At 60.0% G+C, this 24,667-nt stretch overlaps 1 protein-coding gene across 1 annotated transcript; it reads left to right on the forward strand.

Moving 5' to 3' along the window:
* The first annotated feature begins 466 nt into the window (after positions 1–466).
* Positions 467–21,639, forward strand: LOC136140347 (uncharacterized). The gene is given in 12 exon segments (XM_065898417.1): positions 467–526; positions 879–1,161; positions 1,854–1,921; positions 2,395–2,554; positions 5,897–6,040; positions 6,634–6,782; positions 7,207–7,315; positions 8,974–9,782; positions 9,785–10,532; positions 15,433–15,627; positions 15,902–16,028; positions 21,597–21,639. Coding segments are annotated over 12 exon segments (2,895 nt in total).
* Positions 21,640–24,667: the final 3,028 nt, after the last annotated feature.

The raw sequence follows: 24,667 nt of genomic DNA on the forward strand, positions 1-24,667 counted from the left end.
CCGTGAAGTGATGGGTCAGCACCCTGCCTCCCTGCCCCCTTCAACACACATTGGGCTCCGCCCCCTTGGACTCGGAGGTCCCCACCTCACCCCTGGGGCTCGGTTACCCCGGCTGCACGTGGTTCCCAGCAATCGTGATTGTGACGTGAACGCGGTTATGACAACTCGAGCCCTCGTCTCAGTGGCTGTTGCTCCTGCCATCACGTCCCCCTCCCTTTCCCTCTCCCCCTCCCCCAGGCATCGGGGCCGCAGAGCGTCTTGGGTCATGGGATTCGGATGCGTGGCCGGTGTCTGCGGCGCGTGTGCTGAGAGCGATGGGGCAGCGGGGCAGCTGCAGGTGCGCCTGTCCGCTGGGCACCCACTCCCGCGCCGGTCTCCCCAGGGCCAGTCAGTGCCCGAGGACGGCGGCTAGAGCTGCCAGCTTCTGACTCCCCCCTCTGCGTGTAGAAACCCTGGTCCACTAGGCATGCCAGGGCCTGTTGGCATCCTAGCCCTGGCCCAGGGGCTGGTGGGGGGCCACCACAGGGTGTGGTCTTGAGCCTCCACCGTCTGTAACTGCACCTTAGAGGCGGGGATCCCAGCCGCTCACACAGGGTGCCACGCCTGGACCCGCGAGGTCCTGATCACTCACAGGCTGGCCCATCAGATTCTGTGGGGGGGGTAGGGAGTGTTGGGGAGAGGTCAGAAATTGCCTGGAGCCGCTGGGCGCGGCCCTTCAACCGCCATCTGGCCTCCAGCCCCCGCGTCCCCGGAGGGCCAGAACCTGATCAAGTCCCCAAGCTCTGGTTTGCTGGGGGAATGGCAGCGGGAGGGTGGGAGGACCCTTATGGAGGAAGGAGGGACCCCGAGTCCCTCATCCTCCCCCTTGTCTCCTGCAGAAGGACGGGCCTTCCCAGCCCCCAGCCAAGGACAGGCCGGGGCGCTTCGAGTCTAGGCCCCAAGGGCGGGCCTCTGGGTTCACTGAGCCTCGGAATTGCCCAGAGAGGAGAGCAAGGGCAAGTGTGGATGGGGCATCTGTGGCATGCGGACCCCACTTACAGCCATCGGGGTTGGGGGCGGAGAAGGGCTGCGACTCCAGAGCCCTGGCCTTCCCTGCATCCTGCTACACTGACTGTCCGGTGGGTCCCGAGCCTCCGTCGGGAGCCCAGCTGGGGCGGGCAGGTGGGAGCACAGCAGCACCGGAATGGCAGGAGTCCTGGAGGGTGTTTGCGTCCACCTCACTGCCGCAGGGACTCCATCCGGGCCGGGCGGGGCACCCAGGCCTCCCCCAGCCAGGCAGGCTGCTCTCTGGAGCCCGGCCCTGATGCCCAGCACTTCCTGACTCACCCCTTCATCACCCAAAGGATGCCCGCTGATGCCCCCTTGTCTCTCTGTCGGTCTCTGTGTCTCCGTCTCTCCATCTCTGACGTGACGCTGTCAGCTCGTGTCAAGGCCCCGTAAGAACAGTCACGTTTGGCGTGAGGCTGATGTCCAGGATGTCCTTCCATCCTCTGTCCCCAGCATCCTCCCTGTGGGGTCTCCGGGGAGGCGATGCTCCGCACCCGGGGAGTGGGATCCATCGTGCTTACTGGTGTGAGGGGCCCCAGGTCCTGGCTGGGGTGTGAGCCATGTGTCTGGGGGACAGCAGGCAGCCCCATCAGAGGAATGGCCCCCAGTGGCGGTGGGCTCGGCCCAAGCACTCCGCTGAGTGGAGGTCTGCCTCCTGGACATCCACTAGGAGAGAGCAGGGTGGGGGTGGGGAGCGTCAGGGACGGAGCTGGAGACCCCGGGCCTGTTATCTGGCCCTGCCGTGTCCCTCCCTCCTTCCATGGACGATCCAGGCCGTTTCACCCCCTCCAACTCCCTGAGGGCAGGCCGAGACCTGGCTGGGTCAGGCACCTCCGTGCCCCTCGGCCTGGGACGGCCCATCTGTGATGAGGAGGTGAGGACGGTCGTGGCTGTTTGTTGCTTGTGTGGAATTTGCGGGGCATGAGGCAGGGCTGGGCCTTTGTGGGAGCCAAGTGTCCACACGGATGTTCACAGGGCCAGCTGGGGCCACGCGCTGTGCTGTCACCCAAACAGGACAGCCGCGTGGGAGGGCCGTCCTGACATATGGCCCGTGGTCGTCTGGGGCAGAAGGAGATACAGTCTCCGTGACTCAGCGGGGGCAGAGCAGTCGCACCATGCCTGCCCTTCATGCCTCCTGCCTGCTCTTGTGCCCGCCCCGCCACTTCCTTGCACATGTTCTGAAGCCCAAAAGGGAGGGTCCGGCTGTGTGGTCAGGATGGGGGTCACGGTTCTCCGCCTGGAAACAGCTGGAGCTCGCCGCTTGGCAGTGGACTGGCCGTGTTGGAAGGCGGGTTGTACCCACCACGCTCAGCGTCAGACGCCCGTGACAGTTCTTCGTGGCCCAAGCCCGCCTGCTCGCAGGCCGCAGAATGCGAGGCCACTGTGGGGACAGCGGGGCGTTGGCGACAGCCTGTGAGGGCACACACGGTCAGCCTCTCCGACGTGGTGGAGCCCGCACACAGTGTGACTCCAGGTCCTGGAGCTGAGAAGAGGGAGGGAGGTCCTGGTGCGGGGAACGCACTGTGGGGAGGGCGGCCGGGCTGGGTGCCTTCTACGGCTCGCCCAGAGTCCTCACTGAAGGGGTGCCACTTTCACCATCTTCTTTTTAAAGATCGTGTAAAATGGTTTTTAAAAGAACAACATTCTCACCCTGCCATCGATCATTTGATGTTGGCTAAGCCACGGAAATGCTTCAAACCTCCACTTCCTTACCTGTGAAATGGGATTAATAATAGTGCCTTCTGGGGCTTCCCTGGTGGCGCAGTGGTTGGGAGTCCGCCTGCCGACGCAGGGGACGCGGGTTCGTGCCCCGGTCCGGGAGGATCCCACATGCCGCGGAGCGGCTGGGCCCGTGAGCCATGGCCGCTGAGCCTGCGCGTCCGGAGCCTGTGCTCCGCAACGGGAGAGGCCACAACAGTGAGAGGCCCGCGTACCGCAAAAAAATAAATAAAAAATAATAGTGCCTTCTTCACAGCCCCTAAGAAAATGTCCTTGGAGCCCTCGGCCCAGGGTCTGGCCGTGTCAGCTAATGAAACGTTTCTGCTGCTGAAATAAGCATCGCCACAGCCCCACAAGGATCGGCAGTTGACTTGCTCTGCAGAGCAGTCTGAGCAGAGGCAGCCTAGGGCCGATACGGTATCTGCAGCATCCGGGAGCCTGGTCCTTCTCCCTGGTACTGTATTTCTTCAGCGGCCTAAGATAACTGCCTCAGCTCCTGCCATCGCACCTGCGCTCCACCCCCCAAAAGTTGGGATGCAGGCGGGGGAGGGCTCCCCCTGGTGTCGCACACCTCTCTTCCGCACACTAGGGCAGAACAAGGCACGTGTCACTCCGGGTTGCTAGGAAAATGGGGAGATAGTTCAGAAAGAGCGTGGGCAGTGGTCACACCACACCCCGTCAGGGACACTGCAGTTACCCCCAGGGCAACCCCCACGTGGCGGGCACCGGGCGAGGGGAGTGAATCAAGGCGGATGTAAGTCTTGGGAGGTGGGGTGGTGGGGGAGCTGGGTGCCGGCGAGGGGACAAGCCTGTGAGTGACAGGGCGGCCAGTCCGGGGAGACGGGACTCGTGCATTTCGGCTGGGACATAGACACGTGCAGGGGAGTCAGGTTCAAAGGAAACTCGGAGAACACCCGACACAAATTTCCCGTGGTTTTTATTAAAATGCACGTTCCTGGGCCCTGCCTTTGACCCACTGATCCAGCCCTGGCGAAGGGGTCCAGGGGTCTGCCTGTTAACTGTTACTGTCAGTAATAGGGAGCCACTGAGGATCCATGAGCTGGGGAGTAGCACAGTCACCACTGGTGAAGGGACTCCAGAGGGCTGGACTTTCCCCTGTGCTGTGCTTCATCATCTTTTGAGAACTCGTAGAAATACCTCCAGAGGGAGAGGCCTGGATCAGAGACGGTCCGACCTGGAAAAAGTTGGCAGATAAGAAGGGGGGACAGATGTGATATGGTCTAATTCCTGACACCGATCACCCGTCACGACCTGGGGTGGGGGGAGGCTTTCTTGAGCAACCTCGGCTGGCAGAGCTGGAGCAGGGGAGGGGGGGCTGGGGTGTCGGGACCGGGCCAGCCCAGAGGATCCGGCGGGGAGTTCAGAAGTTCGGAGGGGCGGGACGCCGGAGGCCTGACCCCACGCTCCTCAGAGGGTCTCAGCAGCTCCAGGTCACGCGTCCCAGGATGGGGTCCCCACCTGAACCCTGGGAACCCCTTGGTCCCAGACAGTCCGGGAAGGTTGGTCACTCTGGCTGGGACTGGCTTTTGTTGACAGTATTGGTCTCTTGACTGTCCCGGGGCGGGGAGTCAAGGAAAAACTTCTTGAACAATGTTTGGGCTTAAAATTTCATGGGGTCCAAAGGGGGAGCACAGCCGAGGCCAAGAAGTGGAAGAGGTCACCCAGGATGCTCTCAGAGCCGATCGCTAGCCAGAAAGCGGAAACAGCCCAGATGCTCGTCAGGTGATGGTAACAAAGGGCGGCCCGCTGGCCCGACGGAACACGACTCGGCCATAAAAAGGAACGAACGCGCCCCAGCATGGCTGACCCTCAGAAACGTCAGGCTAAGTGACACAGGCCAGACACAGACCACATATTGGATGACTCCATTGATGTGAAATGTCCAGAACAGGCAAACCCAGAGACAGAAAGCAGATGGGTGGTTGCCATGGGCTGGGGGAGGGGGCGGGGCGAGGCTGCTAATGGGAACAGGGTTTCTTTCCGGATGATGGAAAAGTTCTGGAATTCGGTAGTGGTGATGGTTGCACAACACCGTTGACATACTGAAAGCCACCAAAGCGTTCACTTCGAAAGGGAGAACCTGACGGTGTGTGAATTCTATCTCAATTAAAAACAGACACCAAAGTTTACAAGTTAAAGCCACGTGACTACTCAGCCCTTGCAGATCCGGGGCTGCTTTCTCAGCAAGCCCTTTCCTGGGATCCCGCTGGGGTGCCAGTGGGGTGGAGGGCCAGGGGCCACCAGGCACAGCCCCCGACTCGGCCGTGGGGACCCAGGCCAGCACTTTCCTTCCTGAATTGTTCTCATGAGCATGGATTTCTTCTGCGATTGGCGTGCATTCATGGTTTGGAAAATTATACGGACTAAAATAATAATAAGCCCTAAACCGTTGGCAGCGGTCCCATTTGGTGGGAGAGAAACATCCTTTTCTGTATGTTTGACTCTTCCTCGCACTAAGTATCGCTTTGATGGTCTTCAAATTACAAAAGAAAGTGTGGAAGCCCAAGCAGAGGGCTGTGCGCCGAGCTCTGGTTTCTGTCGGGGCGGGATTTGACAGGCGCCGCATGCGTGCCCGCACGCACACACAGAGGTGAGCTACTGGCTGAGGTGACAGTGGAGGTCGAGCCCTCCCTTCGACTCTGTTTTGGCAGAAGAACTAAGAATCCTGCTGGAAGGCGGGAATTCGAAGAGTTTAGGCGTTTCCAACCCAGATCAGCCTCTCTCTTTTCCTGGGTAGTTGGCTGCCATCAGAGGCCAATCCGCACACAGGATTGGGGCCATCAGAGGGTCAGCTCTGTGGTCCCAGAGGCACGGGCCGAGGCTGCTCTGTCCCTCTGACCCCCTACATGCCCTGGGGGTCCAGCAACCAGGCCTCCGAAGGGTCAGAGCCCACACGGAAGGCCGTTTGGACGTTGCCCCCGTAACCGGGGCCTGGCAGCCCCAACCAGGGGCAAGGGAAGGAGACTGAAGACGCTTGCTGCCGGGAAGGTTCCCTGGGGGCTGCAGAGGGCACTCGGCCCCGGAGACCGTGGGGCAGGGTTTGCCACATTCCTTGCAGGCCGCTCGTGGGTTCTGTGTTTTCCCGTCTTTTCTCTTTCTCCCCTCCCAGCCGTGCGCCTTCAGCCCCTGCACCAGACCCAGCACTTCGCGGGCTGGCCGGGGGCACAGGCCAGGCTGCTCAGCACGTTCCAGGCCGAGCCAGGCCTCTCCCCCGAGGCCCCACAAGCTCCATCCCGACAGTGGTTTCCCCAGGGCAGGTGGCCGGCTGGGGGCAGGGGTGCCTTCCCGTGCCCACGTGGCTGCGGCTGCCCTCCCCTCACCCGGCGCGGCCGCCCCTCTGGACAGGCTCCTTCCACAGCTCGGGACGGCCTGCCCGACCCAGATCCGCCTCCACAAAGGATGACATCTCAGAGAGGAATCCTGGCTTTCAACCGCATCCCAGGAGGGGCTTACTGAGGATTAAGGGGGTCATTTTCTTTTTAAAGGGACCGCGGCTGGCTTGGTTATGGACTGACCAGGAAATTCCATGACCCAGGAGATGGGCCTGGAAACACATGTGCAAGGTCAGCGTGAGGCCGGGACCCGACGAGTTGGTGGGCCTCTCGGTATTGCCGAGATCTCTGGGATGTCCCCTGGCCGCAGGCGCAGCCACAGCTGCAGGGTGGGGATGGGGACAGATGCTGGCGCTCGTCCCGACCCAGGGCTGGCAGCTGGTGGAGGGCACTCAAGAGCAGAGCTCGCTGGACCTTCTGAGACCCCGGCACCAACAGGGTGTCCAGTGAGGCCTCCGCATCGTCCAGCAAAACTGCATGATCCAGCCGACGTGTCCGCCCTGGGGTTCCGCAGGGAAGATCAAAGGGGTGACTCGTGGGACCAGGCGGCGGCTCAGCGGCCACCTACCCGCGCTGCAGACGCTCCTGGTTCTGCGCCTGATGTCGCCTCCCAGCTCTGTGCCCACCCCCCCGACTGGCACCTTCTGCCCTCCCACCGGCCCGGTGGCTCCTGGCTCACGCTGACCTGCCTGGTTTGGGGGTTCTGTGTCCGTCTCTCAGGGGCCAGAGCATGTCTATCGGGGTCACCGCCCCCTCCCCATGATTCTCCGCCGTCACCTCCTGGAGGGCAGCCCAGGGGCTCCACAGACCCCAGCGCCCTCCTCGCCTAGGACCCCCGGTGGCCAGGCCAACCACAAGGCTGGGATGAGCCCTTGTGGTTTGATCCCATCCCTTCAGACAACAGAGCCTCGGGGGGGTGTGGTGAGACGCCCCAAAAGTAACGCAAAGCTGGACCACAGCCAGGGGTGACCGGCCACATTAAACACTAAAAAAATCCCACATCCCGGAAACCCTCTCATCACGGGCAAACCGAGCAGACGTTCCGGCTACAGCCCGATTTCCAGATGCCCCGGTGACCTGCCCGAAGGTGGACCCCACCAGCAAGGCCTCCCACTCCCTCCCCCGACGCCCAGGCCAGCGTCCTGCCATCACACCCTTCGAGACCGCTGTGAAGGCCCTGCTGGCCTGTCTGCAGGGTGCAGAACCCCTGCCTCCTGGCAGCCCCACCTCTGGTTCTCTCTGAACCCTCTTCCTGAGCCCCGACCCTCCACTGAGTGAGCGGCGGTTGGGTGGGGAGAGGGGCTGACCTTCCTGCTTAGGAATCTCACTGCAGGCTTCAGGGAGGGAGTGCAGAACAAGGCCCAGCCCAGGGGAAGGTCCTCGGGCCGGTGCCTTTATTCGTGGCCATTCTCCATCTTTTTCAAACATAATTTCTTCCCTCAACCCCCTAGTTAAAAGCAGTTGGCAGGGCTTCCCTGGTGGCGCAGTGGTTGAGAGTCCACCTGCCGATGCAGGGGACACGGGTTCGTGCCCCGGTCCGGGAGGATCCCGCATGCCGCGGAGCGGCTGGGCCCCTGAGCCATGGCCGCTGAGCCTGCGCGTCCGGAGCCCGTGCTCCGCGACGGGAGAGGCCACGATAGTGAGAGGCCCGCGCACCGTAAAAATAAATAAATAAATAAGTAGTTGGCAAAGCCAGGGAGTGGTAGTAGCATGTATAGACCTGGTGCTCACCCTTCATACCCTCTTGGGCTCCAGCCCTCACAGCTCTCCCAGGAAGGAGGGGCTTGTCACACCCCGGCTCACAGAGAGGTAAACCGAGGCTGAGGGCAAGCAGTTTGACCAAGACCTTGGCCGTAAGCCCTGGGCTTGCTCCTGTCTGCCCAGCTGTTCACTTAGGCCCTACTAAATCCAGCTCGTGCCCCCAGCACCCACTCACCCCACACTCCTCACTCACCTGCCCCTGCCAGACACGATGCTCAGGGCCAGGGATGCATAGACACAGGTAAGACTCAGCTCCTGCCCAAACAAGCCCCAGCCCCTCCCCTTCTGCAGAGAGAATGCTGTTAACACTGATACGTAACCTCCCAGAACTTTCCACGCCTTCATGGGTTTATAGTGTCTTTACTAACAGGGTCTGAAAGCATGTCCTTCGCTTGTGACGCCAGGGGACACCTTCCCAGGATGCTTTGAGCCAGCCTGTTGATGGCCATTCAGCTTGCTGCCGTCTCTTGCTCTTCCCAGCTGTCCGCTGCCAGCATCCTCTGTTCCTGTAAGCGTGGACGCTTTTGCCGACATTTCTGTAGGATCAGTACCTAGATGTGGGACTGTAAAATATTCATGCCTATTGCCAGGCCTTCCAAAAAGCTGGACCAGTTAGGCTGCCACCCCAGAGCCCAGAGGGCTGCATCACCACCCCTACGTTAGCCCTGCACGTTACCAGTGTTCCCATGTTGGGACAAAAATCAAAAACCAAGAGGGCGTCTCCTAGTTTCACTCTGCCTTTTTCAGTTCCCCTGGACCTCCACTTGGTGGGACACAGGGCTGAGGAAGAACCCCCCCATCTGGCTCACTGCCTCCAGAGGTGGGGAAAGCAGGTTTCATGCCCCTGGGAAAGGGGCCAGCTCCTCCTCCGGCCCTCCCCTGACCTCCACTGCTGAAGCTGCCCGCACGAACGCTGCTGCTGAGAGGCAGCCAGACTCGGTACACCCTCACACCGCCTTGCTGCCTGTGACCTCGGGCTTACCTTTCCACTCATTGGAGCGTCATCCACAGAAAGGGAGCACACAGACGGAGCAAGAGAGCATGGCTGAGAAAACACGTGGCATGCAGTAGGTGCTCACTAAACACTGGGCAGCTGTATCATCACCTTCATCACCACCATCACCACCATCACCATCACCACCATCACCATCACCATCATCACCACCATCACCATCACCACCATCATCATCACCACCATCACCACCACCACCATCACCACCATCACCAGCATCATCATCACCATCACCACCATCACCATCATCACCATCACCACCATCATCATCACCATCACCACCATCACCATCATCACCACCATCACCACCATCACCACCATCACCATCACCACCATCACCATCACCACCATCACCATCACCACCACCATCACCATCACCACCATCACCACCATCACCATCATCACCACCATCACCATCACCACCACCATCACCATCATCTCCACCATCACCATCACCACCATCACCACCATCACCATCACCACCACCATCACCACCACCACCACCACCACCATCACCACCATCACCACCATCATCACCACCATCACCACCATCACCACCATCACCATCACCACCATCACCATCACCACCATCACCATCATCACCACCACCATCATCACCATCACCATCATCACCACCATCACCACCATCACCACCATCATCACCATCACCATCACCATCATCACCATCACCATCACCATCACCACCACCACCATCACCACCATCACCACCATCATCATCACCACCATCACCATCATCACCATCACCACCACCACCACCACCACCACCACCACCACCACCATCACCACCATCACCACCATCATCATCACCATCACCACCATCACCATCATCACCATCACCACCATCACCATCACCACCATCACCACCACCACATCACCACCATCACCACCATCACCACCATCACCATCACCACCATCACCATCATCACCACCATCACCACCATCACCATCACCATCACCATCACCACCACCATCACCACCATCACCACCATCATCATCACCACCATCACCATCATCACCATCACCACCATCACCACCATCACCATCATCACCACCATCACCACCATCACCACCATCATCACCATCACCACCATCACCATCACCACCACCACCATCACCACCATCACCATCACCATCACCATCATCACCATCACCACCATCACCATCATCATCATCACCACCATCACCATCATCACCACCATCACCATCACCACCATCACCATCATCACCACCATCACCACCATCACCATCACCACCATCACCATCACCATCACCACCATCACCACCATCACCACCAACACCACCAACACCATCATCACCATCATCTCCACCATCACCATCATCTCCACCGTCACCTCCACCATCACCATCACCACCATCATCACCATCACCACCATCACCATCACCACCACCACCATCACCACCATCACCATCACCATCACCATCATCACCATCACCACCATCACCACCATCACCATCACCATCACCACCATCACCATCACCACCATCACCATCACCATCATCACCACCATCACCACCATCACCACCATCTCCATCATCTCCACCATCACTGCCCTTGGCAGCAGCAGTGCTCATATTCCCCTCCGGGGATACCCGCCTGTGTCCTGAAACCTTAGGATGCAGGCTTTGGGGACAGTCCCCTCTTTGTTTTGAGAGCAGAGCTGGGTCTGGCCCCAGCCCCTCTGTCTAGGGCGCTCTCCCTGCAGGCGGGCCTTTGGGTCTCCAGAGCCTCCTTCCGCAGATGGCTGTCCTCACAGCATTGAGAAGAGGCGCAGCGAGGCAGGGGCTCTTGCTGCCCTTCCTTTGTGTTGTCATCAGTAAGACCACTGAGAGCATCTCTCAGAAATAAACAAACTTGCATTTTTGACAGATGGAGGATGGAAAATGACTCATAGGAAGCATATTCCAAGTGCGCCTTCCCATTAGGTATTAAGAGGGTCAGGTTTCGGTGCGGTGGCCAAGAATGCTGTGGCTTACTGCAGGGAATGATGCTGTCCGTGTGGGGAGCTGGCGGCAGTGCCTGCCGCCTGGAAACACCCATGGGAACCCTCGACACAGGCATCAGCACACACTCTGCACCCGTCCCCACCAGCCTTCACGGGGGCGCGAGCACCTCCATGCCAGGGCACAGCCTCAGAGCCGGGGGTCCTCGTGGGCAGGGCCGGGGCTGGCACGGACATGGTCCCAAATCCAAGTCATGGACGGGGGGCTGTTTAGTAGAAGAAACCCTTTCTGTGCAGTCAGCAGGCACATCCTGCACCACTTGAGCGAATGAAGCAAGGCTGACCCCGTAACATGTAAGCTAAGGAGCGCCAGTTGGAGGGAAGGATGCCCGGGAACATGGTGGGGGCCCCTCTGGTACCCACTGCCCAGAACCATCGCTTCACAGTTTGCAGAGGTCATCTTCGTGTGGAGGATCTATGCAAACAGTGTCTGCCCCGTTCCACAGATGAGGAGACTAAGGCACCCCAGGTGCCCCTTCAGTTCAAGCACCTGAGACCCAGGGGTCCTGCCTCAAGCCTGCAGCCTTCCCATCCCCTCAGAGCCACGGAGCTGAGCCTCCAGGGAGTGAGGTCCCACCCCGTGAGCCGTCGGCATGTCTGCGCTGCTGCCTCTCTCTGCCTTGGTCCTGAGCCTCAGGGGAAGCAGCCATCCTCACATCACACCCCCAGCCATGCTCTGGCCTCCGCGGCACACCCAGGCGTCCTTGTGGCTCCGCACCAACCCGGACAGAAACCAGGTCCTGGGGTTCAGCTGAGAGAGGGCTCTGGGTTGGCTGGGCATGGAAGAGGGGTCCAAGGTGACTCACAGTGACGGTTACAAGCTGGGGGCATTTCCTTCCAGCCTGATGGAGACGGAGACAGGGAGAGAGAGCCACGGAGAGAGATGTCGGGAAAATCGGTTTGGTTCCGCACAATTGCTCACGACGGCTTCACCTTCCTTCCAAGAGGGAGGAGCTTCTGTTCTTCTGACGGATTCGGGCCAGGGGTTCTGGTCTGCTCATAAGATCTGAGGAGGACAAGAACAAACGGCAGCTGGGCTTGGAGAGAATGTGGTGTTGGAGGGGTCAGTTCAGTGAAGGGGGCAGGAGGGAAGTTGAAGAAGTCTTTCTCTGTCTTTTTTTTTGTTAGTATTTGTTTGTCTGCACTGGGTTTTAGTTGCAGCACGTGGGAGCTTCGTTACCACGTGCAGGCTTAGTTGTGGCATGCATGTGGGATCTAGCTCCCTGACCAGGGATCAAACCCGGGCCCCCGGCATCGCGAGTGTGGAGCCTCAGCCACTGGACTGCCAGGGAAGTCCCAAGGCATCAAATGTCGCCCCCTTTTCCTAAGAAACTGAAGACTTAAGAGACATCAGTTATTTTTCGGACACTGGACTGCGCTTCCGTTGACGCATGTGTGTGGGTCACGTACACACGGTACAGATGAGATCATGCTGCCTTACGTGCTGCGGCCCATCCCGTCACTCCTCTGGGTCGTGAAAAGGCCTCCTGAACGCGATTCGCTGGCTGCCAGTACGTCACTGACGGGGCTGTTCTGTCACTTCCCTCAACACTGCCCAGGTGTTGAACCTCAGTTGCTTCAGAATCCGCCCCCGTAAAGCACACTGCAGGGAACATCTCTGTGCTTTAATTTGTGTGCGCCTTGATTGTTCCCTCGGTTTTCACTCCTTCAGTGGGATTCCTGTATCCAGCGTTTGAAAGCCCATAGGTCTGTGGATGCCGTTCCCGGTGGATTCTACCCACTGAAACTCGACCACCACCAGCATCTTTGGTGATGCCCTGGAAGGTCAGAACCCCGCAGCCCCGGGAGACAGGACACAGGCCGTAAGGCAGCAGCCAGATTGGGCACGTGGGGTTCGACGGCATCGCTCACGTGGAGCCTGCTCCCCGGGAGTAGGGGAGAAGAGCCGGCTCAGTTCCTCATGCCCCCACCTCGGACCCCTCGTCGCTGGGCCTGGCAGCCATTCTGGGGACATCAGGGTAAATAACACAGCCGAAGGGAGTGACAGCCTGCTGCTGGGGACACCTTCTCAGGAAGCCACCAGCAACGCAGGGTGAGAATCTAGGGCCCCTTGAACCCGTGAGCCTTGAGGGCTCAACCGGCCAGGAGGGGGCAGGGGTTGAGATGTGGCCCCCGGTATAGGTCCACCTGGAACCTCAGAATGGAACCTTACACGGAATAGGGGTCTTTACAGGTGTAGTTAAGGTAAAGAGATGAGATGAGAGCGTTCATCCTGGATCACGATGGGCCTAAATCCAGGTGCCCTTAGAAGAGAAAAGCAGAGGGAGATTTGAGACACAGACACAGAGGGGAGGCCATGTGAGGACAGAGGCAGAGCCCAAAGGGCTGCAGCCACAAGCCAAGGACGCCTGGAGCCCCCGGGAGCTGGAGGGGGCAGGAAGGACCCTCCCCCAGAGCCTCCAGAGGGAGCCCAGCCCTGTGACCCCTGGACTTCGGATTTCTCGTCTCCAGAACCGTGAGGGGATAAATTTCTATCGTTCAAGCTGCTAAGTTTGTGCTAGTTTAGTGGCAGCTGCAGGTCACTCCTAGGTGGGTCGGCTCCCTCAGCAGGGGGAAGTGGCTGGGTCAGGTCCCCGGGATCTCCTCTGTTCACTCACCCCAAAGGAGTCCTCGGACCAGGGAAACCAGCAGAACTTGCCACGGGGCAACCAAGCCCAGAGCCCATAGCACGTGGAGCGCGCCTCTTAAAAGCCCTCGATCTCAGCCTGAACGCTCTGACATGAGACGCGTCGCCAGGTTTTGCGGGGTCGCGTCCTTTTGGGTGTTTCTCCAACATTAATTGACTCATCACCGAGTCTGCAGCCTCTCTGTTTACTTAAACTCTTCCTCCCTCCCTTTAATCAGGGTCCCTGTGCCCTGTTGTCATTCTGTGTCAGGGTGCCCCGTCCCCTCCTCAGGCCCTGCTCGGGAGGGCGCCGTGCGTTTCTCGGTCCCGTTGGCCCCAGTTTGATGAGTCTCCCTCTTCTGCCGGCCGGCGGCTCTGCGTTCTGAGCGCAGTGATAAGGAGTCTGGGTTTTGGAGCCGGGCTGGGGCGGCCGATAGCCGGTGATCAGGCCCGGAGCTGTCCCAGGAGGGTGCGGTGCGCCGAGGGGCTGCAACAGATCAGCTGGGGACCAGCACGGCCCCAGACCCCGACTTCACCCGGCACCGGGCTCCTCCACCAGGAGGACGCTGGGTGGCGTTTCCCTCCTCAGCGAGATGGGGTGGCCCTGCCACTCCCTGCCGGGGGGTCTCTGAGCCCCCAGCCCTCCCCCAGTTGTCCTTGTCTCGTAGGATGGATATTACACACGTTTTATTCTCTCACAGTCTGGAGGCTGGAAGTCTGAGATCGAGGGGTCCCAGGGCTGCTCTCCCCTCCAGGGGCTCCGGGGGAGGTCCTTCCCGCCCGCTGCTGCCCAGACTAGGCGGCTTCTTTCACCGCTAAGAGACTGGAAAGAGCGAGTTATCCCACCCCAATCGTGTCTAAGGATGTATTGTTTTATCTGCACATCTCCCTGCATGCTGTCCTTTAAAGCAAGATGCTCATTTAAATCTGTCTAGACGGGTCAAAAAAAGGGATAGCTTAGCCCTTGTTTTTCAGTTTCTGCCACCTGTTAAAGCATGAAAGTTGTTCGTTGCCTGTGTACCTCACACCCTACTAGAAAAGAACCTTGCACAAGCTAGTAGGAAAAAATACAGGGCGTTACACCAAGCTTATCTAGGCCTATTTTAATCCAACTATTAAGAGAAGAATGTTAAAATTCTAAATTCTGGGTCAAATGTCAAATTGGATGGGGTGCTGGGACAACAGACGTAAACTGCGACTGTCCCTGCCAAACCCAGACATGTGTTACCTTAGCTATAAGACAAAATAAGAGTGGACATCTTCTTTTTAAAAGGAAATAAAATGTATAAATGCTGTCTCTCCATTGTGGGTTCTTGTGAATGGATTTATGTAAATAACCAGCTTGAAAGGAGTAGTCCGTTGCCTGCAGGTCTTTGAGCCCCTGGGCCTGAGGCCAGCCCCACCCTGTCTCCTCACGGCCTGTCCTCTGTGCCTGTCTTCTTGTGAGGACACCAGTCCTGCTGGGCGAGGGCGCACCCTGTCCCGTGTGAGCTCATCCTAACTCAGTCACATCTGCAGAGACCCTTGGCGAGTAGTGTCACCCTCACGGGCTCCAGGTGGACGCGAGTTCCAGGGCAGCACTACGGGCGCACAGAGGGACTGTAGCATAAGCCACCCGGAAGCTGAAGCTGAAGGTCTCTGGGCAAATCTGGCGACACTAGACAGATGGGGCCAGAAGCAGGCCCCAGCCTTGGCGGGGAACTCGGCTCTGGAGGCTCCCACCTCGCCAGGCGGCCACACTCGGGCCAACCTGGCGAAGGCACCAGGCCAGGCCCTGCCGCCTCTGCTGACGACGGCACCTGATGTGAGCCGGTCGTTTTCCTTTCCTGCCCGCTCAGTCCGCAGCCCCTCCTGCGTCCCCTCCTCACCCAGGCAAACCCCCACCCCCGGCCACAGCGCACAAGGAGCACAGCCCCCACGTGGGGCCCCCTGTGGCCGGGGGTGGGGGTGTGGACACAGCTGCATCTTCTCAGGGAAACCCAAAGGACCAAATGCCTGGCAGAGCCGTAGAACCGACCACACGATACCCCGGGGACCGACATGGGCCCAGCGGCTCACAGGACCCGGGTCAGGGGCTGCTGCCTTAGGGTGAGTGCTCTGGGCCCCGAGAGATGCAGCAGGCGTCTTCCCACCTGAGCCGCGGGTCAGCAGCCCCATCAGCGTGCCACGGGACATGGCTTTGGTTCCAGGGTGAGGGCGGGGACGGGGCAGGTGACATCGACCCCATGGGGCGCGTGCCCTGTCCACGGGCAGCGCAGGGGGAGCTCTCTGCTGCTACGTGATGACCCCCCAAAACTTAGCACTCGGGACAGCCCGGGTCACTGCATCCCCTGCTCCCCAGAGTCAGGGACATGGGCAGGACCTCCAGGCAGCTCCTCAGTGCCCTGTGGTGTCAACAGGCGTTCCTCCGTGGTGGTCGGCGGGCAGACAGGCTGCCGCAGTAGGTCCGAGACGGCGGCCCTCCCACGGTGGGCACCTCGGCGGGGACAGCTGGGAGGCCAGCCAGCTGTGACCGTGGGCTGGACTCCAGCAGCCGTCAGACTTCTTCCATGGCAGCTCCAGGCTGATAGGAGCAGCCCAAGGGGCCTCCTGATGGCCTGGACCTTCACCCGCCTTTCCCAGCACCTCCCTTCTGCTGCGTCCCGTTGGTCAAGCACGTGGGCATGGGGGAGGGGCTTAGTGGGAGGAGGAGCAGAGGATGACTTCATCTGTGGCCACCCTGGGGGTCTGGGTCACCCAGGGGTGGCTCGGAGCCACTGCCCCTACTCTCACCTGGTTGAGGATGGCTCACTGGACAGGACTTCTTGGTTCATCAAAGCAGAGATGGGCTGATGGGGGAATGTGACCAGCAACCTGATCCCAAGTCCCCCAGACGAGAAGCCCCGTGGGGGCCAGATCCAACCCACTCATCTCTGCCTCACGCAGAACCAACTTAACAGCTTTCCAGAGCTAGCAGCAATGGACGGATGGATGGATGGGTGGATGGTTGGAAGGATGGATGGGTGGACAGATGGATGGATGGACAGATGGGTGGATGGATGGATGGGAGGATGGATGGATGGATGAACAGATGGAAGGATGGATGGGTGGATGGATGGATGGGTGGGTGGGTGGACAGATGGAAGGATGGATGGATGGATGGGTGGATGGATGGATGGATGGGTGGATGGATGGATGGATGGGAGGATGGATGGACGGATAGATGGATGGATGGGTGGGTGGGTGGGTGGAAGGTTGGATGGGTGGACAGATGGAAGGATGGGTGGATGGATGGATGGATGGACAGGTGGATGCATGGATGAAACTTTAAAAATAGAGATACATTCACACACCACAAAATTCTTCCTTTTAAAGTGTACAATTCAGTGGCTTTTAGTGTCCTCACCAAGTTATGCTACCACTGCCACCATCTAATTCCAAAACATTTTCATCATCCCCAAACTCTGAACCCAAGGGGATCACATTTCCCCTCCCCCAGCCCCTGGCAACCGCAAGGCTACTTTCTATCTGTGGATTTTCCCTTCTGGACATTTGCTGTTGGTGGATTCATATCCTATTGTCCCTTTGTGTCTGGCTTCTGTCACTTAGTATAATGTTGCTAAGGTTTGTACACATTGTAGCATGTGTTAGTCCTTCATTCCTTTTTACGGTTGAATAGCATCCCATTGTGTGGATAGAACATATTGTATTTACCCATTGATCACTTACGAGCGTTTGGTTTGCTACGAACATTCGGGTATGAGTTTCTGCGTGGACCTATGTTCTCATTTCTCTTGGGTGCATACCTGCGTGTGGAATTGCCGAGTCCTGGGGTCACTCTGTTCATTTACCATTTCAAGGATCTGCTGGACTGTTTTCCGAGGCGGCTGCACCGTTTTGCATTCCCGCCAGCTGAGTAGGAGGGCCCTGATTCCTCGACACCCTCGCCAACACTTGTTATTATCCACGCTTCTGATCGTAGCCCGCCCCAGGGGGCATGAAGTGGCCTCTCACTGTGGTTTGCATTTGTTTCCGCCGTGGCTGATGATGTGGAGTATCTTTTCCTGTGCTTCTCAGCCATTCGGGCATCTTCCCTGGAGAAATGTCTGTTCAGATCTGTTGGGCTTTAAGAGTTCTATAGATTTTCTATAGCTACTCGACTCTTATCAGATATACTATTTGTAACTATTTTCTCCCATTCTGTGGGTGGTCTTTTCACTTCGTTGATGGTGTGCTTTGAAGCACAAACATTTTCAACTTCAGTGAATCCAACTTATCTGCTTTTCTGTTTTGCCTGCGTTTTGGCTGACACATCTCAGAACAATGACGTAACATAATCAGTGGTTGTAGCTGTGAGCTCTCCCTGTGCCCCAGGACGTTCCACGGGCCGCGTGCAAACTGCCTGGCTGCCCCTTCCCAGCTCTGAGTAGCCCTTGCAGTCCCTCTGATTACCTGGGGGGACCCTCTGCCTCCAGGAAGGAGGCCTCCCAAGTGGTGCTGGCTACTGCCCGTAGGGAAGGTGGTCTGTGATTTCTTAGTAACGTCTGTCCTGGCAGGAAACGAGGCCTGGCAACCCAAGTGCCACTGATCTGTTAGTGTCTCTGGTGACACGTTGGCCAGTTGCTAGAGAAGGGCCACCTCCTGGATACACCGGGGCCCCATCCCCCCAGGACACTTTTGTCCCCTTCAGAGGTACTGGACCATCTTCTCTCCTGTGGCTGTCACCATGTAAGACCCACCCGGTCCCAGACAAGCAGATAGATCAGAGCTGGGATAGGCGTGGCCTGTGTGCCGGGTGGACAGAGTCCCTCCAAATCCACACCCACCGGCACCCGTGAGGGTGATCTTATTTGGAAATGGGGTCTTGGCAGATGTAATTAGTTAAGAGGTGGTCACACTGGTGCCCTTATGCGGGGGCTGGGGGGGGGGTGGGCACAGACACACAGAGGAGGCCGTGTGATGGCGGCGGCAGAGCGGGGGGGGGCACCGTGGGGGCACTGACACCAGCCTGTGAGCAGAGTCTCCTCCTGGGCTCTCCCCCAGGGGTGGGCTGTGGCCTGCAGCGTCACCCTCCAGTCAGGGGATGCTGATCTGTCGGGAACACTCACAACGGCTGGAAGACGGGGACCCTGTTCTTACCTCTGCTCCCACAAGTGTGAAGAGGTGCTTCCCTGGGGCTCCCACCCCCCACCCCCCTTGCGCCGATGCCTCCGGGCGCGTCGGAGGCTCCCATGTGCCCCTTTCTCTTCCGCCGGCTCTCTTCCTATTATTCTGCAGTATACTGGTGATATCGCAAGGTGTCGAGAACAAGCTCACGTACCCTCCCGGCGCCTCTCACTCAGGAAATACAACAGGGCAGACGGATGACGCCCCCGCCTGCCCCCCGTCACTCAGCTCCCTGCCCCCCGGGGGCCTCCACCCCGACCCCCCACGTGTCCCCGTAACTAGTAACCGTCCTGTGTGCTTGTCGTCCTTCTGGAAGGCCTCGTTTTGTTCCAAGGCACCCAGTGTCGATCGAGCACCCACACTGACACTCTGACCCGCACCGCAGTTCCCCTGGCAGGGCTGCAGGCCACGGTGGGGCACAGTCACAGAGCCCAAGGGCGGGCGAGAGAGAGGACGGCGATTACAGGGAAGCAGCTGAGCCATCAGCCCTGGACCCAGGGGCCCTGACGCGAGTGGGCGGCCAGTGCAGGGGAACAAGAGGGCGGCCTTGTTACAAACATCGCGAGTTTGCATTCTGTTCTGCGGGAAGAAGGGCCCCAGAATGGAGGCTCAGGAAGACAGCCCACACTGTAAAGCGGGGTCAGCGAGTACCCAGCACTCCTTGTCACCACCTCCCCAGCTCCAGCAGACATCGCTGATCCAACAGTGCCGGTCATGCCCACTCGGCCAGCTGGTGGGCGTGGCCTGAGGATGGGGTCACTGTGGTTCAGGCCAGAGCACCTCACAGGTGGGAGTGAGCTGGAGGTCAGGGCCAGGGGCCACAGGCCAGGCACCAGAGCCAGGTGTCAGACCCTGAAGTCAGGTGTGGTCCTCAGCTTTGGGGGGTTAGGGAATGCGGGCATTGGGAGCTGGAAGGACCCCCCCCCCCCAGGGAGGGTGAGTCTAGCCAACACACGAAGCACATGAAGAAACTTAGGCCCAGGAGGAGGCACAACAGGCATGGACCCACAGCGCCAAGGAGGCAGTGGTCGTGCAGGGTGGGCCTCCTGGAACAGAATCTGCAGACCTCGGTCAGCCAGGGGGGTAGGATGAAGAGCTTGTCCACAGGACACACATTGCTGGCAGACCAGCCCTTAGGGGCCATGGAGAGGGCGGGGGGGGTGGGCCTCACAGAGGGACCGGGGGCCTGGGTGGAGGAGGTAGACCCTCCAGAGATGCCAGGGATCTGGGTGGGGGAGGTGGACCCTCCAGAGACTCCAGAGATCTGGGTGGGGGAGGTGCGCCCTCCAGACTCTCCAGGGATCTGAGTTGGGGAGGTGGACCCTCCAGACCCCAGGGATCTGAGTGGGGGATGTGGACCTACCAGAGACTCCAGAGATCTGGGTTGGGTGGTGCGCCCCCCGAGTCTCCAGGGATGTGGGTGGGGGAGGTGGGCCTTCCAGAGTCTCCAGGGATCTGGGTGGGTAAGTGGACCCTCCAGAAATGCCAGGGATCTGTGTATGGGAGGTGGGCCCTCCAGAGTCTCCAGGGATCTGGGTGGGGGAGGTGCGCCCTCCAGAGTCTCCAGGGATCTGGGTGAGGGAGGTGGACCCTGCAGAGATGCCAGGGATCTGGGTGGGGGAGGTGGGCCCTCCAGAGACTCCAGTGATCTGGATGGGGGAGGTGGGCCCTCCAGAGTCTCCAGGGGTCTGGGTGAGGGAGGTGGACCCTCCAGAGTCTCCAGGGATCTGGGTGGGGGAGGTGGGCCCTCCAAAGTCTCCAGGGATCTGGGTGCGGGCGTGGATCCTCCAGAGATGCCAGGGATGTGGGTGGGTGGGGGAGGTGGGCCCTCTAGACTCCAGAGATCTGGGTGGGGGAAGTGGGCCCTCCAGAGTCTCCAGGGATCTGGGTGGGGGATGTGGACCCTCGAGAGACTCCAGGGATCTGGGTGGGGGAGGTGGGCCCTCCAAGTCTCCAGGGATCTGGGTGGGGGAGGTGGGCCCTCCAGAGTCTCCAGGGATCTGGGTGGGGGACGTGGACCCTCCAGAGATGCCAGGGATCTGGGTGGGGGAGGTGGGCCCTCCAGAGTCTCCAGGGATCTGGGTGCGGGAGATGGGCCCTCCAGAGATGCCAGAGATCTGGGTGGGGGAGGTGCGCCCTCCAGACTCTCCAGGGATCTGACTTGGGTGGTGCGCCTTCCACAGTCTCCAGGGATCTGGGTGGGGGACGTGGACCCTCCAGAGATGCCAGGGATCTGGGTGGGGGAGGTGGGCCCTCCAGAGTCTCCAGGGATCTGCGTGGGGACGTGGACCGTCTAGAGACGCCAGGTGTCTGGGCAGGTGCGGGGCTGGTGTCCAAGCAGTGGAGCATGTCTGTAGGCTCCTGGCCACCCCAGGAGGCCCCCTCCCTTGGGGCCTGTGTGCTAGGTCCTTTTCTCCATCCCAGAGGTTGCAGACATTTCCTGTGAAGGGCTAATGGTAATTCTTTCAGGCTCAGCAGGCCACATATGGTGTCTGTCACTTTTTTTTATGAACCTTTAAAAACATAAGGCCATTCTTCTTTCACAGGCAGTGTTAACCCCTGTTTATGAAGTGCTTACTATCTGCTGGTGCCTATGGGGGCCCACACCCCTAATCTCCAACCCTCCTCCCCCGGGCAGCACGCCCATTGGCAGGGGAAGTGACCCCCCGACCTGCCGGCCTGTGAGAGGAAGACAGTGGACTGAACCCTGCCCCTCCCTGGGGCAGCCGAGTGTAGAAGCACATGTGTTTGTGGGACATGGGGACCCTTGTTTTTTTTCTGTGCTCTGAGTGACCCACAGAGCTGAAGCATCCCCACTTGGGGCATCACCACCTGGGCATGTGTCTAACCCCTGGGCAGCATGGGCCCCCACCCTTGCTCCTGGCCCCCAGCTTCAAGCCCCCCCAGCAGGGACCCTACCTGGGCCACCTCTGACCCAGGGCCTGGTGGCAAGAGGCTAAGTCACCGAGGGGTAGACTGAGCCGCCCCAGGTGGTGACAGAGCACATGAGATGATCAGGTCCTGAGGTGAGCAGACAGTCTGGCGTGGCTGCCCTGGCCCCACGCAGTTGCCACGGCCCGAGGGAGGGAGCGCGTGAGGTCACACCCCTGGGGAGTCAGCCCTGCTGCGCAGCCGTCGTGGGTGCGCCGTCTGCCCAGCTGCCATCAGAGGCCCCTGGTTCACTCGCAGAGCAAGCTGGTGGCGGAGGCAGAGGTGGCGGCGTGCCGTCTCCCAGGCGGTCAGGATGGCTAGCCGGAACCCATCCCCGGGGAACTGTCCACCAGCACTCTCGGGCCGCTGGGGATGTGCTGTGTGTGCGCTGTCGCCTGTGACAGCCGCCAGCCACACGTGGCCTGGGAGCACCTGGAAGGTGGCAAGTATGAGTGAAGACCTGAATCTGTCGTTCTGTCTGATTTAAGTCTTTACGTTTAAGTAGCCACAGGCAGCTGGCGGCTGTCGCATTGGATGGTGCAGATGTAATGGCTGAACACGTGCATCTGGGGGATGTAGACGCGGGTTCAGACGCGGCTCCACCGCTTTCTGCTGTGTGGCCTTGAGCAGGTCACTTTACCGATCTGAGCCTAAGTTTCCTTGTCTCAAAATGGGGCAAATTGCCCTACCGACCATCCTCGTAAGAGCCTGGTACTCAGAAAGCATGCTGTAGATTTCATCCCCCCTCCCTGCTGTCCCTGTGTCTTTACCAGGTTTCAAGCTTTATCCACCAGCTACGGCTGTGTAACAATAACCACAGCGTTTCGGAGCAGTGCGCACTTCCTTCTCACTCACTGGGTCCGTTGGGACACGGCTGGTCCGGTCTGTGCTCAGCTGTACCCGCTCCAGACTGTGGGTTCACTCAGGTCTGCCCCACATTCTTCTTGGTCCAGTGGGGCACCCAGGGCTTGCTCCTCTTAGCCCGAGGGCGAGTCCTGGGCTCGGAACTCACACTTCATCTCGCCCACCCACACTTTACTGGGCAAGGCCAGCATCTCTGGGGCAGAACTCTGACGCTACCACAAATCTGGGGAGGAAAGAGTGAACCTTTGCTGAAAAAGCTACCCTCCCGGTCAAGCTTCTGTGGCTAAATGTCATGGGTGCCGGTGCTGGTTCAGGATGACCAGGCGTGAGGAGAGCTGGGTGAGGCCCCGCGGTGGTCACTCACCATGTGACTTGGGCACCCAGCTCCCCGCCCAGACTCAGGCTCCCCCTTGTAAAATGACAGCGCCCCCAGGACCCCTCCAGGCCGACGTTTCAGAATGCAGGTTCGGTCCTGGGCAGGCTGGACCTGCCCTTCCTCGCCCACATGGGGATCCTCTGGGGCCTTTTCACACCTTCACAGGGGACCTCGTGGGTTGCGGTGCAGTTGACGGTCCCTTTCCAAGAGGCTGCCCTGGAACGTTGGCGTGGGTTCCCTGCTCGCTGGTGAAACCCCCGAGGCCTGGAAAGAGGCAGATTTTGTGAGAGAGCTTTCTCGTGGAGATGCTGGGCCAGCGCACCCACCCGGGCCGGTATCGGTTTCACGCATGGCCGCCCCTGCCGGCCCGGGGGCGACCTGCGGGGCTGGTCCTGACTGTGCCTTTGTGTGCCCAGCCTGCTTGTCTTCACGGAGAGCGGTCTTGCTCTGCTCCCCGTCTGGTATCTCTGTGCTGAGCTGGCAGCGCAGAGCCCCGGAGGGACCGGGAAAGGCGCCCCTCTTCCCGAGATTCTTGGACGAGGCCGAGCTTTGGAACGGGATTCGGTGTGAGCGCTGCGCTCGGATTTCTGGCTAAAGGGCTGAACTTAGCAGCCGAGAGCATTAAAAAAGAGTTTTTATTCTGTTTCTGCTCCCTCTTGGTTGGTGCCCGGCTGACATCTCTGGGGACCGGAATTCTTGGCGCCGTCCCACGCGTGTTTCTCCAGATGCCTCTCTCCACCCCTGGCCCAGCCGCCCCCGGGCGCAGGACGGGCAGCCGGGGGAGCTGAGCGGGGAGGAGCTGGCCTTCGCTTAGGGGGGAGCCCGTGTGGGGGGAGGGGTCGGCGTCCCCGCCCGGCCCGTCTCTGCAGCCGAGGCTTTCGGCCCCGGCCAGGCCCTCCAGGAGACTCTGATCAGCCTGCCCCATGCTGCCCTGCCTGAGCCTGGCCAGGGCCCCTCACGGTGTCACCTCGAAGCCACAGGACGAGCCGTCAGGCAGCCAGAGTCCAGGAAATGATGGCCGTGTCGCCCCAGCCCACTGTCAACTCGGGCTCCACCCACGCTACTCCACCCCAGCCCACTGTCACCTCGGGCTCTGACCGTGCTACTCCATCGTCTCCTAAACGTCCCGTCTCCACCCGAGGGTCCTCTCCAGCCCCCAGACCTCCAGGACCAGAGGGTCAGTTCGGGTCCCAGAAGAGACAGGTTGAGGGGAGGAGGGGAGGGGAAGACCCCAGCCGTGCAGGGAAGGAGGGAGCGAAGGGGCAGGGGCAGAGCCCCTCAGAGCCCCGTGGACGTCCCGGAGAGACCCCAATCCCCGGGGGCCCCGTGGACCTGCCCCGCGATGTCGAGGCCCGAGGAAGCCTGGCCTAGGGGAACGGGGCCGTGATGAGGTGCGCAGATCCGCTCCCCCAGGACGGCCCACCCTGCCCCGCCCAGCTGCACGGGAGTCCTGGGGCCTGTAACGAGCATCACAGATGGGGGGGAAGAAGAGGAACTTAGCCCCTCCCAGGTCTGGAGGCCAGAGTCTGAAGTCAGCGTGTCGCACAGCTGCGCTCCCTCTGGAGGCCTAGGGGAGGGTCCTTCCTGCCCCCTCCAGCTCCTGGGAGCTGCACATGTCCTTGGCTGGCGGCCGCGTCCCTCCAGCCCCTGACCGGCATCACGTGGGCTCCACCTGTGTGTCTGTCTTCTCCTCTTGTTATAAGGACAGCCGTCATGTTGGATTCGGGCCCACCGTAGCGACCTCATCTTAACCAGATTATATGTGCAGAGCCCCCATCTCCAGATCCCCAC

The sequence above is a fragment of the Phocoena phocoena genome, chromosome 20, assembly GCF_963924675.1.
Source record: "Phocoena phocoena chromosome 20, mPhoPho1.1, whole genome shotgun sequence".
In the NCBI taxonomy this organism is placed as follows: Eukaryota; Metazoa; Chordata; class Mammalia; order Artiodactyla; family Phocoenidae; genus Phocoena; species Phocoena phocoena.